Raw genomic sequence first — 14,918 nt, 5'->3', positions numbered from 1 at the left:
ACTGATTGTTTGATTCTTGTATATTAAATTCACATTTTCAAAAAACTAATTTTTTACACAACTTACCCACAAAACATGTTAAATTAGGTTATTTTTAAATAATGTTTTAAAACATACACGACACCCTTGGCATGTTTTTCCATCTGCGGGTACTGCTGTGTATTGTCCACTAGGTGGCAAAAAACGATCACAAAATCCTAAAAGCACTGCTATCCAATCCTTCCCTGTGTTGTCATCACAGGGGTTTTATTGATGATCCATTTCATGCTTATTAATTTTTACTAAGGACATGATTGCGCAGCAGAAATAATCAAACTAAAATGCAATTAAACAAGACTGTAGTATCACACAAACATTGTGATTTGATGTTTTTGAACACACCTTGTGAAGTAAAGTAAAAAATAAATAAAATAATAGGTAGTCAAAGGTCAACCCAGGACATGGCTATGTTGTAAGACATTTCAGCAGGCCGGATACATCCTGAAATATTGTTTCCAACATTAATTGTTAAGCCACCCTGATGAATCAGTCTGGCATATTATGTAAATAGAACTGATTCTAACCAATGCATTTACTGACCTGTAGATGATTTCCTCTAGCTGTGAATAAGCGCTCATGCTTCTTTGAATATGCTGGCAAAATACTGTGGTTCATGTGCACAGTGAAATGCTTTATAATGGTCATTTACAATCTGCTTTACCCCAGTCCAGAGCCGGCCCAAGGCATAAGTGAACTAAGCGGCTGCTCTGGGCCCCCAGAGGCCCCCCAGAGGCCCAATATTAAGTGGAGGGAAAAAAACAAAAACGTTTTAATATATTAAAGAAATTTAGATCTCTAAATAGTGTTGAGCTTAAGTTATTTGGTTTCATTTTGTAGTTGAAGAGTTGATAATTTAGTGCACATTTTCACAAAGTGTTACATTTACATAAATAAAACATGTGTTACATTAACTGTAGGGCCACACGGTGGTGTGGTGGTTAGCACTCTCGCCTTTCTGCATGGAGTTTGCATGTTCTCCCCGTGTGTGCATGGGTTCTCTCCGGGTACTCCGGCTTCCTCCCACAGTCCAAAAACATGCAATGTGGGGATAGGTAAATTGGACACTCCAAATTGACCATAGGAGTGAGTGTGAGAGTGAATGGTTGTTTGTCTCTATCTGTGTGTGGCCCTGCGATGGACTGGCGAACTGTCCAGGGTGTACCCCGCCTATCGCCCGATGTAGCTGAGATTGGCACAGCACCCCCCGCGACCCTCTGGTTGAGGATAAAGCGGTAGATGATGACTGACTGACTGACATTAACTGTAACAGCTGTATTATGGTGCTTCACTATTATTGATACAAATTGTGTATCAATATTAGTCAAGCTTGGTGGGAAAATTTCAAAGTTCAAACCTAGATTAAATATACTGCAGAAAATATAAACCAAATATATTAAATTGCTGCAACAGCAATCAAGAAGCCACAGTATATATACACAAATACACACACTCACAGTTATGTATTATGGTGTTATCACCTTTCCAAATGTTGACTGGTGGTGACTGGTCGCAGCTGAGCTCGCTGCCATCCAGACAAAACAGCCTTGCTTGTTTAAAAAAAAGCCTCCGGGCCTTTTTGGATTTCAAAGGTTGAGGCAACAGTTTGTCACAAGGAGTTTCCAAGCACCTACTTGACATGATCGGGAGGGGATGCAGGGGCATCTGTGAGCCCTTGATATAAAATGACAATGTAAATAGGGACAGTGTCAAAGTGGTCATGAGGTGGTAGGTAAGGAAGGGTATTTTTCTTTTGATTAATGCTGGCTTGTGGTATATGTGCATGGCAAAGAGTTAACAGTTGCACTGTCACCAGAACAAAAATAGTCAGTGTTCATCTTGCTGTTGTTGCCCCTGTTCACTCAGACTGTCAGTGGGACAGAATTTAGGCAGACTTGGCAGGACGAATCGACCTCTCTGTGGCATGTACACATGCATCTATGGCTTTCATCTCACTAGAGGCAGCTCGGCAATCGCTGGGATGCAGCCAAACAGCTGAGTCTGTGGGGGGGGGAAAAAATCACAATTATCTTTGTACGTCTTTGACGATGCATTCATCATGTTGAAATGACTGCTCCTGCTTATATAATGCAGAATTAGTTTCATCTAATGTAATAGGTCATTGCAGTATATGGGGAGTTTATTCAGGAAGGATCCTGTCATTTTCTCTGGACAAAAGCGAATACAGCTGCGCCTTTGTGTGAGATGTTTTGTGAACAGGTCTTTGCACCAGGATGATGAATGCCATCGCTTTCCACATTCTTTAACAGCATTAAGTAAACCTTTTTCTCAAATTCAGCCAAGTGATTTATGTAATTTTGGACCACAGCATGTTTGTTGATATAAGAAGTGTAAGAGGATTTTTTTTTTTTATAATTTATACAACCCATTTCTGTCATAAAAGACATAATTCAATATACATTCTTTGTATGTCTTTATTTAACATAATGCTGAATATGTGAATTGTGTCTTAGAAGCTCTGACACTTTGAGAGAGGATAATAGTAAGTGCACTATAAGGACGATTATATTTATTTACATACTGAAGAAATTAATAATTCTTCCAGAGTTTACTGTGCCTCATGCTTTAACACTGTGATCACTGAGAGAACTTTTTTGAGTTCTCAGGTAAAAAAAACAACACATTTTTAAGTAAGCTGTGTTAAAACATGGACTGAAGTTCAAATAAGTAAAAAAATAATTAAAACAACACAATTAAATAAGGACAGTCAAAACCTTTGCAGATTACATTTTCTGATACACTCTGACACATTAAATCTTGAGCTTGAGATGAGTTCACACAAGTTCTAAAGTGAGAACGCCATATCTATAGCTATATCTATCTTTACCGCATATTTATATTACATTACTCAATATTATCCCCTGTCAACAAATGCACATGTTGTTTAAATATGCCTTTCGTTCTATGGTGTACATGACATTAATACATTATCTGGAAGTGGCCACTTATCAGGTTTGCAAACCTGTACAGAAACATACAGTCCATATTAATTGTCAGTTTATGTATTACATCTGTGCACAGTGCTGTGCTGTTTCATCAAACTGCAGAGAGCCTCCTCCTCAAAGACAGTGTCCTTCAGACAATTTGTGCAAGTTGGAAAATGAATGATAATGAGTCAATGCGAGGTGTCTGTGATTATGTAATAACACATGGCTGGCCTGGGTGCCTCGCTGCTGCCTAATTGTGTTTATGTGGAATTAAATTAGCATTATCCCTGAGGGTGCCTATTTAGCAGAAATACAGGCAGATGACCTGCTCTCCTTATGAGCACAGCTACTTTATTTTTTAATTCCATTATATTAAACTGTTTAATTCTATTCCATTTCTATGTTTGTTGTGGGTATTATTTGCACTGTAAACCAGTCAGGATTAAATTAATCTGACAATATAAACGAAACATTTCTCAAAGGTTTTAAGTGTTGAGCTACTCGGGCTCAGTGAGTAAAAACATTCAGCTGGGGCATTTCAACTCAGTTTGACCTCGTCTCCTTCACAGAGGCCTCTCCGGTCACTGCATCACACTAAGAGGGTGAGTTCAGCTGCAGGTCTCTGTCAAGGCCACAGGAACTGTACATTTACGTATTCAGAGTGATATTTCTTGTAAATAAGTTAGTCTGAACAGCACACGTACGATTAAGGTTTCCCTGGAGGCTAATGTGAGAGTGTGGAAACGCAGACAAAACATTAAAATACAAGAATATAAAACACAGCATTATGTTAAATGTGCATGAGCAGGGCCATAATCATATAGGCATAAAATCACTTCTCAATCCTCTACCTTTTTAAAATGCAAGGCGTGACAGATCCTTCAAAAAATCCACCACGATCTCTCCTTTGAATCCCAAATTTTGTATCTGCTTATCCGACGGGGGAATATAACTGAGTGCACTCATTTTACATCTTACAGTGTGCAAAATCACTATCTCTTTAGCCTCAGCAGTTCCTGTCCCAGGAGAGGCAGCACCAGAGGGAGAGATCCAGAAAGAGAGGACAAGTCAGCACTTCTAAAGCATGGGGAGAGACAGTAGCAGCTGTTAGCGACACAATCACACCGTGCATAAGCATCTTTTATTTAATGAGTAATACCCTTGGACTGTGCGGATGAGTATTCACAAAAAGGACTTCCTGCTTTTAAGAGTTTCTCAGGCGGATCGACAAAATGTAACGTGCCTGAAAGAGATTAGAGGCAGAGAAAACAAATATTGAATATCCCGCAACAAATGAGGCACTATTTCGCAAAAACAAGCATGTTTTACAGCTAGGAGTGAGGTGTGGACAAGGTCGGTGAGAAAATGGCAACTGTCCTGTGGATCGGAAGCTATTTGTCTGAATGATAACCAAACTATTTCCCCTGGAAAAATTTAGAGAATAGATCATATTCCTAATCTAACTGTGCCACTTCCATTATCTACTGTGATCAGAACCATCTGAGCTGACAACAGTGGATGCAGCACAGTGTGAGTGTCCCAAGTGGAGTTTGTTATCATCTTATAAGTTGGAAAAGAGCCTCAGAACCGATTAACAAAAAAAAACTAAAAAATAACACACGCACACACACACAAATGTTATCTTCTTTCTAGTACAGCCATTCATCAAAGTGGAACACAACCCTGTCCGCTCACACAGCAGCCAACCTGCTTGCATGCCTTCATAATGATCCAGTGTGTGTGTGTGTGTGTGTGTGTGTGTGTGAGAGAGAGACAGAGAAAATCCTATATAAACAGGGAGGGTTAAATTAAAGCATAGCTTTGTGATTTTGAATAAATACTGACCGCGCCTGAGAGCGACAGGCACTCTGAACACACACACATTCACACATTACCATTGTCTGGAGTGCTGACACAGAGGGAGAGACCTAAACAGTCACATAGTTGACGATAAAGCTGGCAGCCCTCAGTAACACAGTGCTTATACGCCATATCTGCCCTCAGCCATCTGCTGTGTTTGTAATATGAAGTGTTACTCACCACTTCATCCAGTGGCTGCACTTGTAAAGTTGGAAATAGCTACCGCAGCCACTCGAGGATACAAAGACACTGGCAGTAGTTTGGTCAAACAACTATAAAGTAGATGGACTCACATTAGGGATTAACGTCACTGGGTCACAAAATAAGAAATGGGCGCAATGCAAACCTTTAGTTCCTCACTTCTGAGCGTGACAGCTGAGCTTGAACTACTGTCTCTGCTTACTAAAGACACAAAGGGAGAATGCTAAGCAGTGGATGCTGGATCTTCTCATCCACGCTAGAAATAACAGCCATGTGAATCATCTTGTCCTCCACACCAGTTGGCTCAAAATGAAATGTCATCCAGGCATTCCTCTGAGGAATATCATCATCTAAAACAGAAATAAACCAGTGTGAAAAATCTTAATCATCACAAGGCTGAGACTTTTATACACTCATAGTAATGCATTGATTTATGGGTGTGTGTCAAGCTCAGGTTTTGGATCTCGGGGAAACTGAAGCGTTTCAGATGGTAATAGCATGAGAGTCAATGCTTTCCTCAGATAAAGAAAAGGTCAAATGAGCAACTTTTTTTTAAGAATAAGCACAGTATCCCTGTCAGTGCAGTTTCCCATGTGGCATTTGCTGTATTTGGCGAGGATGATAGGACATTCTCATACTCATGGGCTTTACTGTATGATGTGGGGATTCTTTGTCTTTGAGCTGTGAGGAAAGCATCGCTCCTTTCTCTCGGGGGAACCAGATGCTCAGTCCTCTGAAATCTGCATGGAAGGGTGGATGATGAATTTTTAAATCTAAGAAACTCACATACATGAAAATCCCTTGAAATTTACATGAATGGTATGGATGTTGCATTTTTAAAACTCACTGATGCACCGCATCACTGATGTTGTTGATGTATCTCGTCCCAATCTATACTCTTTTCTATATTATTTCCCAGAGAAAGTGATGCCATATACAGTACAACTCTTAAAGTTATTACGCAATGACAACAATGAGGGATGAAACGCACGGAAAAATAAACAAATAAAAGAGCAGAACAGACAGAAACAACATACCCAACAGATAAATATTGAAAACACATGAAGAGCACTGAAAGAAGCAACAGCTAAGCAACAGCTTGCAGTGAAATCTTAATGTGTGTGTGTGTGTGTGCGTGTGTGTGTGTGTGTGTGTGTGTTCACTCGTTCTGTGTAATTTTAGGACCCTTTCTTTTATAAACAGCTACTTTTTTAGGATCAGTAGTCCTTGTGGGGACCAAAGCCTGGTCAATGCAGAACTTCATTATTGAGGTGTGAATGTTGGGGTTAAATAGTAACTGGTTCTGGTTATGTGTTAAGGCTGTGGATAGACTGTCCAAATGAATGGAAGTTAAAAGCACTGTATAAAGCACTGTGAAGAAAATATGTGCAAACCTGTGTGTGTGTGTGTGTGCGTTTGTGTGTGTTTACTTGTTTTGTGTCATTTTAGGACCCTTTCTTTTATAAACAGCTACTTTTTTAGGATCAGTAGTCCTTGTGGGGACCAAAGCCTGGTCAAGGCAGAACCTCATTGCTGAGATGTGAATTGTAGTTTTGTTAATGTTGAAGTTAAATAGTAACTGGTTATAGTTAAAGTGTTAAGTCTGTGGTTGGACTGTGCACATTAGTTAAATCTAGAGAACAATGAAGAATAGATGTGCAAACCTGTGTGTGTGTGTGTGCGCGCGCGCGCGTGTGTTTGCTGGTGGTGTGTGTGGTTGCCCACAGTGGTGTGCTGCAGTCTGCTCCCTGCTATAGTTGAGTAAACTACATGGACACTAGCGAGCGCAGCGGCACAACCAGCGACCCACGAGCAGCAGCAGCAGCAGCGGCAGCAGAGTGCGTGCGCGAGCGTGGAAACTCTCGTTAAACGGCTGCGAGACCAGAACAGAAACCCCGGCGTGTAAAAGCGACTCATTCACACCAGTTCGCAGCTGCAGAACAGTGAAGAAAGGGCTCCGTGAACTCGGCTGGTGCCGTGTTTTGTGCCGTGAACGCCAGGCAGAGAGAGAGAGAGTGAGGGAGGGAGCGAGAGCTCGGCGGGAATGGCTTCATCTCCGTGCGGCAACATGAACTTTGATTCCGGTCTGGAAATCAAAACTCGCTCGGTGGAGCAGACGCTAATTCCTTTGGTATCGCAGGTGAGTGTGAGGTTCACACAAAACATGGCGTTTTTCTTGCATTTTCTGGACCTATTGTACTTTTAAAAGCCGCTCGTCGGCGTCACAGCAGCAGCCAGGCTGTGTGCTTGTATGTGGGGACAACTTTGATTGTCCTGTTTACCTGTGTCTCCTTCTGTGTTCAGAGACCGCTGCTCCACGTGTGTGTGTGTGCGTGTGTGTGTGCGTTGCTAAATCATAACACAATAGTAGAACATAGTTATTACCAATAAAGGTGATTGACTACAGCAAAACCTCCAAGTGGACTTGTAACAAGCTGCTGAAGCACCTAATAAGGAACCTGTGTAATGAAAACTTTGAGCATGTGATGCAGCTGGAGGGAGAGACACTGATTTTTGTTGTTGTTAGGCAGAAGTTTGTGGGCTACAGTGTTACATAAGAGGCTACACTGTACTGTGAATCGGGAAGTTAAAACAGGAACAATTCAACTGATGAAGAGGTATTAAAAACAAGGAAATCATTTGTCCACAGGGCTGTGACAATGAACAATATTAGCGTGTATCACGGTTAAAGGCTTGCACAGTAAGCTGATAGTGTTGATTCTCCATTATCAGGATAATCAATGGACAAAAGTTACAATCGCAAGAAGGGAAACTTGCATCTTTCCACCCACTTCAGTACCTCAAGATTTATAAGCTCTCAGATCAATTTTATGTTTTTACTGAAAAATGTTCACTGTATGCATCCTTCGTAACATATTCATTATAACATTATGACATTTTGTAGCATTTGTGGTGATACAAATCAGTTTATTGTTTGACATCATCTTTTTTCATGCTAATCTTACAAATATGAAACAAGTAAAACAAATAAATGAACCCAATAAAGGGAAATTATAGGAAATTATAGCATCATCCCATGCCTATTGTTACATTTCTGTTCTTAAACACTTAACGCTATTACTAATCTGTTATTTTAAGATAAGATAAGATAAGAGTTGGTCCTGCAGTGGGGAAATTTACATTGTCACAGCAGCAAAGACAGGAGGTATGGAGGACACTGTTCAAGACAAGACAAAAGTTTCCAAGAAGTTTCTATTTGTGTGCTCTTGTTCCCCTTTGCCGCTCCTGAACTGTGCCATCGTGACTCCCACTTCTCTAATTGGGCCACTTTGGGGCACGTGATTTGTTTTTCAATAAACAGAAGAAGATTAAAGACCCACTTAGAGCCACTGCACTCTTTCAGCAACTACTCTGCCACACACACTCTGAACAGCAGCCCCAGCTTTAAAAGCGTGGAGTTAAGGTCAGCGAACGACATGCATTTGTAGGTTTCTGTAATGTGCAAAATAGAAAGGTACAACGTGTTTTTTTTTAATGTGCTTTACAAGAGAACTTTGGCTTGCCTTGACTATTTCTACATGGTTTAATCTATAAAAAAAAAAAATACATTAACACAAGTGTAGGCAGTTTAGAAACAACTGCAGTTGTCCTGCCTTTAACATTAGCTTTTGCACTGCATGGTCACATAATGATGGGATGTGAGTTGTGCCTCCTGAAGAGTGGAAAGACCGCCAGTCTTATAAATGCTAATATCCTATTGGAGTGCAAAAGGCCAAAGTGGCAAAGACCTGTAAATGTTCTGTTGTTTCCAGTGGATGACACTGGTTCAGACAGAGCCTGGTGGTTTAAAAGAGTCTGGACAATACCATGATGGACGACCCCTGACACTGTCAAACCCCCCTCCGCTGTTGACGCTGAAAGCCTGTTTCCTCCCTCTGACTGCACAAATATTTAAGGTCACACTGTACTAAATAGATATAGTCGTTTACAGCGGAATGATTTGGGTGTAATATTTAATTGTGTCATATATTGTGATCTGAAATGTGAAATAACTTTTTGAAGTCAAGATTCAGTTTGATATTTGCTGTTTTATAGATTGGAAACTAGATTACCACATGAGATACTGGTAACCCTTTAACGCTGAGCATATCGCAGATGGCCCGTTTGCGCAAGCGCACTTTATTACGCATTACCGTTATTATGCAACGGTTTCTGAAAGCTGAGAAGTTGCAAAGTCAAAGCCAACATGTGTTTATTACGGTAATTTCACTCATGCTGTTGCAGGAAGCTGGTGAATCAATCTACAGTGTATTTTTTCTCAATACAACTTTTAGTTTTTCTTCATTTTAAACTGTTAATACACTATTTTAACATGCAGTAGATTGTAAGTTACTGCCAGATATTGAAAGTTATCCTGGAAAAATAGGTACTTACTCACAGGACATGTTCTGGCCCCTTTATCGTTAAAATTGTTAAATCGTTAAAAAGAAATTTTGAGGCTTAGGTGTTAAAGGGTTAACTACTATACTCTAATGCAACATTTTTTAAATTTTTTTTAAATGATGAAAAAGTAATTGATCATTTGATCTCTATGATACGTATAGATGCACTGAAAAGAACATTTTGTAGTTTGGTTGTACACATCCATGCATTACTGTAACACTGACAAAAGTTATTCACTAACTCCAGGCACCTTCCTGCATGCTGAGAGAGAGAGGGGCTCTGATTCAGTCTATGCCACAGTAGCAACTATACTGTAACCAGATTCAGTATATATTACAGTCCAGTCCAATGTTGAATAGTGGGCCTCAAGGACAATGTTTCCCAACCTTTTTTTTTTTTGAATGAAAGAAAGAAAAAGTGTGAAACGGGTCCCCATAGCAACGGAGCTCTGCAGTGTTGAAAGAAACAACATTTCCAAGGACTGTTACCTCCTTGACATTTTGTTGTTGTTGTTGTGATGTCATCAAAGCGACGGTCAGCTTTCAGTTATATTCACGCAGATTACAACACTACAGTAGATATGCTATAAATATGACTAGCTGTGTAGATTTGTACCTTGACTGACGTGCAGTATTATAACTGATTCACATTCGTAAAGTATTTTTTTAAAGCAGTAAATGAAGATTCTATTGGTTTGTATTAGTCACACACATTTAAGACTGTTATCTGCAAAAAGTGAGACTTTTTTTTCAATTAAATTGTAGAAAATTACATTCAACGTGATTTAATTTGAATTTAGGGTGATTTTAGTTGCAAATATTGAATATGAGTTGTTTATAGTGCATGTTTAATAAAGTATTGTTTTTTTTATTATACTTGCTAATGGGAAATAGCATCTCCAGGACAATTTAACCTCCATCACTTGCTTTATTTGGGTCTGTGTTGTCAGTAAAATTGCCAATGAAATGAAAATTAAATGTTGAAATCTGTCAATAGTCATTAGAAGGACTGATGTTAAACGCAGCTGTGGAGCTCTGTTTACAGCCACAGTGTAAGATAATCCCGTTAAGAGGTTTACATGGCGATTCTGAGAGTCATTATTTCCTTATATGGGTTTTAATGGAATTATTTCAGTGTAAAACCCACTAACTTTTATGTTTATTTGTATGTTTTTCTCTTTCTTTGTGTCTGTTTGCATACTTGTTTTTTGAGTCTTTAGATAACTATCAAGGAGGAAATGAAAACAGGTGTCACTGTAGAAAGTCTGTGTTTGATAAGGTGTCATGTGCACGATCCCCCATTTTATAATACCTCTCTCCTCCCCTTGTTTTGTTGTGACGTTGATATCCTCAGGCCTGTGTTATCTGCTGCACTCCCACCGGGGTGTAATTATAGGCCTGGGAGACTCCCATCCTTGCACACTACACACACATACACACACAAGACACAAGAGACACATCCAAACACTCCCACTCACTTCTCTTTTCATGTCTCTATCTTCACCTGTTATACAGATCTCTTGCGTTTGCATTTTTATTGACACTTAGTCTAAATATCTATGGCTGCGCTGAGATTGAACTGTGTTTAAACAAAGTGTTTTCATCACCTGGGTGTTTTCTAGACCATTCACTTTATCCTTAATAAGACAGAAAGGGCCTTTTCTTTATTTAGCAGACGTGATTTTCTTCAGCTAGGAATGTGCTTTACTTCACCCTTTCACCGACTGCCATCTCCATACCAATGGATGTGCATTGTGAGGGCCATGGTGAGGGTAATGAATTGCACCGGTGGTGGTCAAAAATGGAATGGGCATCACATAGAGAGAAGGGAAACGTGTCTGCTCTTGTGCGCGTCTTACCTGTGATGTGGTCCACTGCCAGCTGGAAGGCAATTAGCAGTAATCTGGCTGCTTTTACTTTGAAAGGCAATTCCAGTTGTGAAGGGGTGATTAGTGAAATAACAGTTCGGTGCTCGGGTTTTTCATAACCGTGGTCTGTTCCTAGTAAAAACACAGCGGCCCTGTTTGTGGGCTGTGCAGACATGGTGGTCCGCAGACGGAGGAGGTGTTTTTTCGAGGTAAAACTGTACGGGAGCGAACGAGGCCAAGGGAGGCAAATCCAAGACTTTGATCACATCGGTGAACATTTAAAAGCTTGTGACACGCTGGTCTTGTGATTACATAGCTATCCCTGCTTAATTATTTCTCTCTTTTCTTTTGCAAAGGCCAAGCCAGGCGTTTCTTAAAAGTGTTTCTGCAATAATTGGACCTGAAAAATATATTTTTCAAAAGCAGACGGGAAAAGTACTGTCAGATAAATTCCACATTAAATAAAATGCTGACAACTACAACATAAACTTACTCATTATTTAACAGCTCTGTAAGCATGGCCATCAGTCACATTTTTATCCTCCTCCGAAATATTGGAAATTGACTTTTATTGAGGTACAAGACACTATTTCCCTCTTAATGTTCTTGGCACTGTCGTGGTGTGACATGACAAATGTCCAGGTAGTGAAGTTGTTTTTTATGTTCAGACAGAGAGGCATTTGTGTTGCCACGAGCCTGAACAGATCTGCTTCCTCCAGCTGTGCGATGATAATGAAGACAAATCGGTCCTTGGCATGGAGGTGAAGCCGCATGAGGATTACAGTGTGCCACAAGCATGCATATGCACACCCACGGACTAAAATATATTCACCTCCAAAGAATGAGAAAAAATAAGCCTTTAATGTGTGTATTAGAGTGTGTGTGTGTGTGTGTGTGTGGGAGAGGAATGGAGGATTCCTGTGTGCTCATACTCAGTTTTTTTGTTTTGTGTAAATGTTTGCTTGTGGATGACAAAAAAAAGAAAAAGAAAACGGTGTTAAATATGCATTCACCTGCAGTTTTTTTTGTTGCTGCCATGACTTGTAACCTTATCAGCCTTCAAGCCTTTGTGGGAGTTAATAACACAGGACTGGGTGTGATAACACTGTTTCAGCTCAGGTCAGCCTGGCACCACGAGAGCCACCATTTATTTTCTGTTGTGTCATTGTCTCTGGGTTGTTATTGAGGAACGGCTAATGCGTACACAGCCGTACACAGCCGTACACACGGACCTTCATTTACCAATAGTGCACTTATCTTTCGTCTCTTCCGGTTTGCGACAGGCTGATTGCCCACTTTTGAATGGGAATGGCTCAATACCACGTATCGTAATATGACACCGCTTTGATTATCTAGGGATACAGAGGAAGTCTGGTACATGTGTTTTTACACGTTTTAATCCACCAAGCTGTTAACAACACATTTGGCCTAATGCATTAACCAGCTATTTGAAAAGCACCATGTTCAAATTGTGTAACAAATGTTCTCCTTCTATTAAGAAGAAATAAACAGCCCACATTTATCTGTTCTTAGGTAAGCATTAATGTGAGATTTTGTGTTTTTGGATCATATCAGATATGACATTTTTCTTATTTATATTATATCAGCTTATCCCTAATAAAGTATTTTATTTATTTCAGCAGCTAGCCCCTGATTCAGAAATCCAACGCTGTATATGAATCACAGTGAGGCTGACTCACTTAATTGTTGAGAAAATAGGCGCCTGAGTCAAGTCCTCCCTCAGTGGTACAGTAGTACACACGGGCAGTCAGCAGTGTTGTGTCATCAAGCTGAAATGAGATGTAATTCCACTCCACGCCTGTTGTTTTCTGTTTAAGTAGTTGCTTAGTCATTAACTTTGTCAGTTTGGAAAATCACATTCTCATCTTTCGATGATTACACTTCACCACTGAAGCTCCCGCCCTCGCTCATTCTATCCTGAAGGCTACTTTCCCCCCATGCCTGTGAGGGTGCATGACTGCTGGGTCCCCCCCGCCTTCTCTCGCTCTTCTCACTGTTGCTATCAAGGGAGTCATTACAGATTGCTGTTCTCTGTAAGTGCCGATAAAAGGGTCTGCCTGACATGTTGATCCATTGACTCTTCCCTGGCTGATATACTTACCGATGAGGAAGGTGTGTGTGTGTGTGTGTGTGTGTGTGTGTGTGTGCAAAAATGCCTTAGACCCAATCCAAATAACCAGCCTCAGGGGATCAGTGCAGCACAGTAACCTTAATGGTGAAAAAAGCTATCTCACCCTCTTGCAATTTACGTTATCTGACAGCTGTGTGTTATAGCGTTAAGTGCTTTTAATTGTCTCAGGGAAAGTTTCTTTCTGCCCCCCCCCCCCCCAATGTGATGCATTACTATAGCTGAGAGGTTGATAAAGTATTGATTGAACCTCCCTCTCATTATGAGAGAATATTAAGTTGGAATGGCCTGTTCCTACAGAGCTTATTTCGGTTAATTCTGGCTGAGCAGTATATATCGATATAATGTGTTTGTGCACCGTGACATTCAGTATAACACATTCACAGATTTGTGGTTAATGAGTGCTTGTTGTATTCTGCTCATGAAGAAATGATCATTTAACAAGATTCTTTAACTTTCACTTGTTTTTGCCCCACTGTGACCACTACAATGTTGATTTTACTCCAGCTCCACGTTCTCTCCTTTTGTGTTCAACCTATTATCAATTACATGCCTCGTGCAAATGTTCCTCCAAAACGCTGCTCGTGGCTATTCGAGGATTAGCATTGTCGTCAACAGCCTGTATTTACAGCACATTCTTAGTTTACGATGATTAGATAGTAATGAGAAATCTCATAAGTGTTGGCACCAGGAAGAGATCTCTATCAGCGGGAATATGGTGCCTAATGTAGCATGTTGTTTTGTGTTGGCCAGTCTCAGTAGAAGCACCCTGTGTGATAAAACAGATGCACAGACACTCACAGAGCAGAACGTTCTGACTGACATGAATTACTCTGTGGCTTTAGAAAATATCTGTGAATGCATATGTACACATATATATATATATATATATATATATATATATATATATATATATATATATATATATACTGTATATATATATATATATATATATATATATTTGCAACATTTCAGTCAAGGTATCAATAATGGATGTGTATTAGATGGGTTTTATGAAATGTGGTGAGCATTAACATTCTACATTTGGCTCCCTACTCGTTCTACACAGCATAGAAAACCGATAGAGATTTGAAGACGTGCAAGATTGTGACTGTAATACTGCCGGCATGTGCTCTCCCTCTCGCCTTGTCACGTACAGTATATTTCAGTCCATCCAACTTCTACCGCTTTATCCTCCACATGAAGGTCCGACCGATCTTGCTGCAAAGGCAAGAGAGCTAACCCCTAGTATATTTAAGTCACAGTATGATATTATCATGATATTTCAAAATTTCACATAACAGCTCCATCAAAGGACTGAAATGTCAAATAAAAAAAAAAGATGTGCTAAAAATAGTGATACTTTTTCACCACGCAAAATATCGCAATATATCACTGTATCGAACACTAGATATCACTCGATTTATCTTTGGTGTCTGCTGCCTGGACAATT

The 14,918-nt window shown here is 40.0% G+C and overlaps 1 protein-coding gene and 1 long non-coding RNA gene across 2 annotated transcripts in view; one reads left to right on the top strand and one right to left on the bottom strand.

The window, feature by feature from the left end:
- Positions 1–1,485: 1,485 nt before the first annotated feature.
- On the bottom strand, positions 1,486–5,252 carry LOC131447689 (uncharacterized). The gene is made up of 5 exons (XR_009234070.1): positions 5,191–5,252; positions 5,025–5,116; positions 4,144–4,227; positions 3,836–4,061; positions 1,486–2,037 (listed from the first exon to the last, which is right to left on the bottom strand). It is a non-coding gene; the product is annotated as an uncharacterized LOC131447689 (long non-coding RNA).
- Positions 5,253–6,783: 1,531 nt separating this feature from the next.
- ctnnal1 (catenin (cadherin-associated protein), alpha-like 1) overlaps positions 6,784–14,918 on the top strand; it is a 48,227-nt gene continuing 40,092 nt past the window's right edge. The window contains exon 1 of the mRNA XM_058619330.1: positions 6,784–7,185. Coding sequence (XP_058475313.1) covers positions 7,090–7,185 — 96 coding nt within the window. The 5' untranslated portion in view covers positions 6,784–7,089. The remainder of the gene's footprint in view (positions 7,186–14,918) is intronic.

The sequence above is a fragment of the Solea solea genome, chromosome 20 (genome assembly GCF_958295425.1).
Source record: "Solea solea chromosome 20, fSolSol10.1, whole genome shotgun sequence".
In the NCBI taxonomy this organism is placed as follows: domain Eukaryota; kingdom Metazoa; phylum Chordata; class Actinopteri; order Pleuronectiformes; family Soleidae; genus Solea; species Solea solea.
The sequence above is the reverse complement of the archived record's forward strand: the minus strand, read 5'-3'. Positions and strand labels throughout refer to the sequence as shown.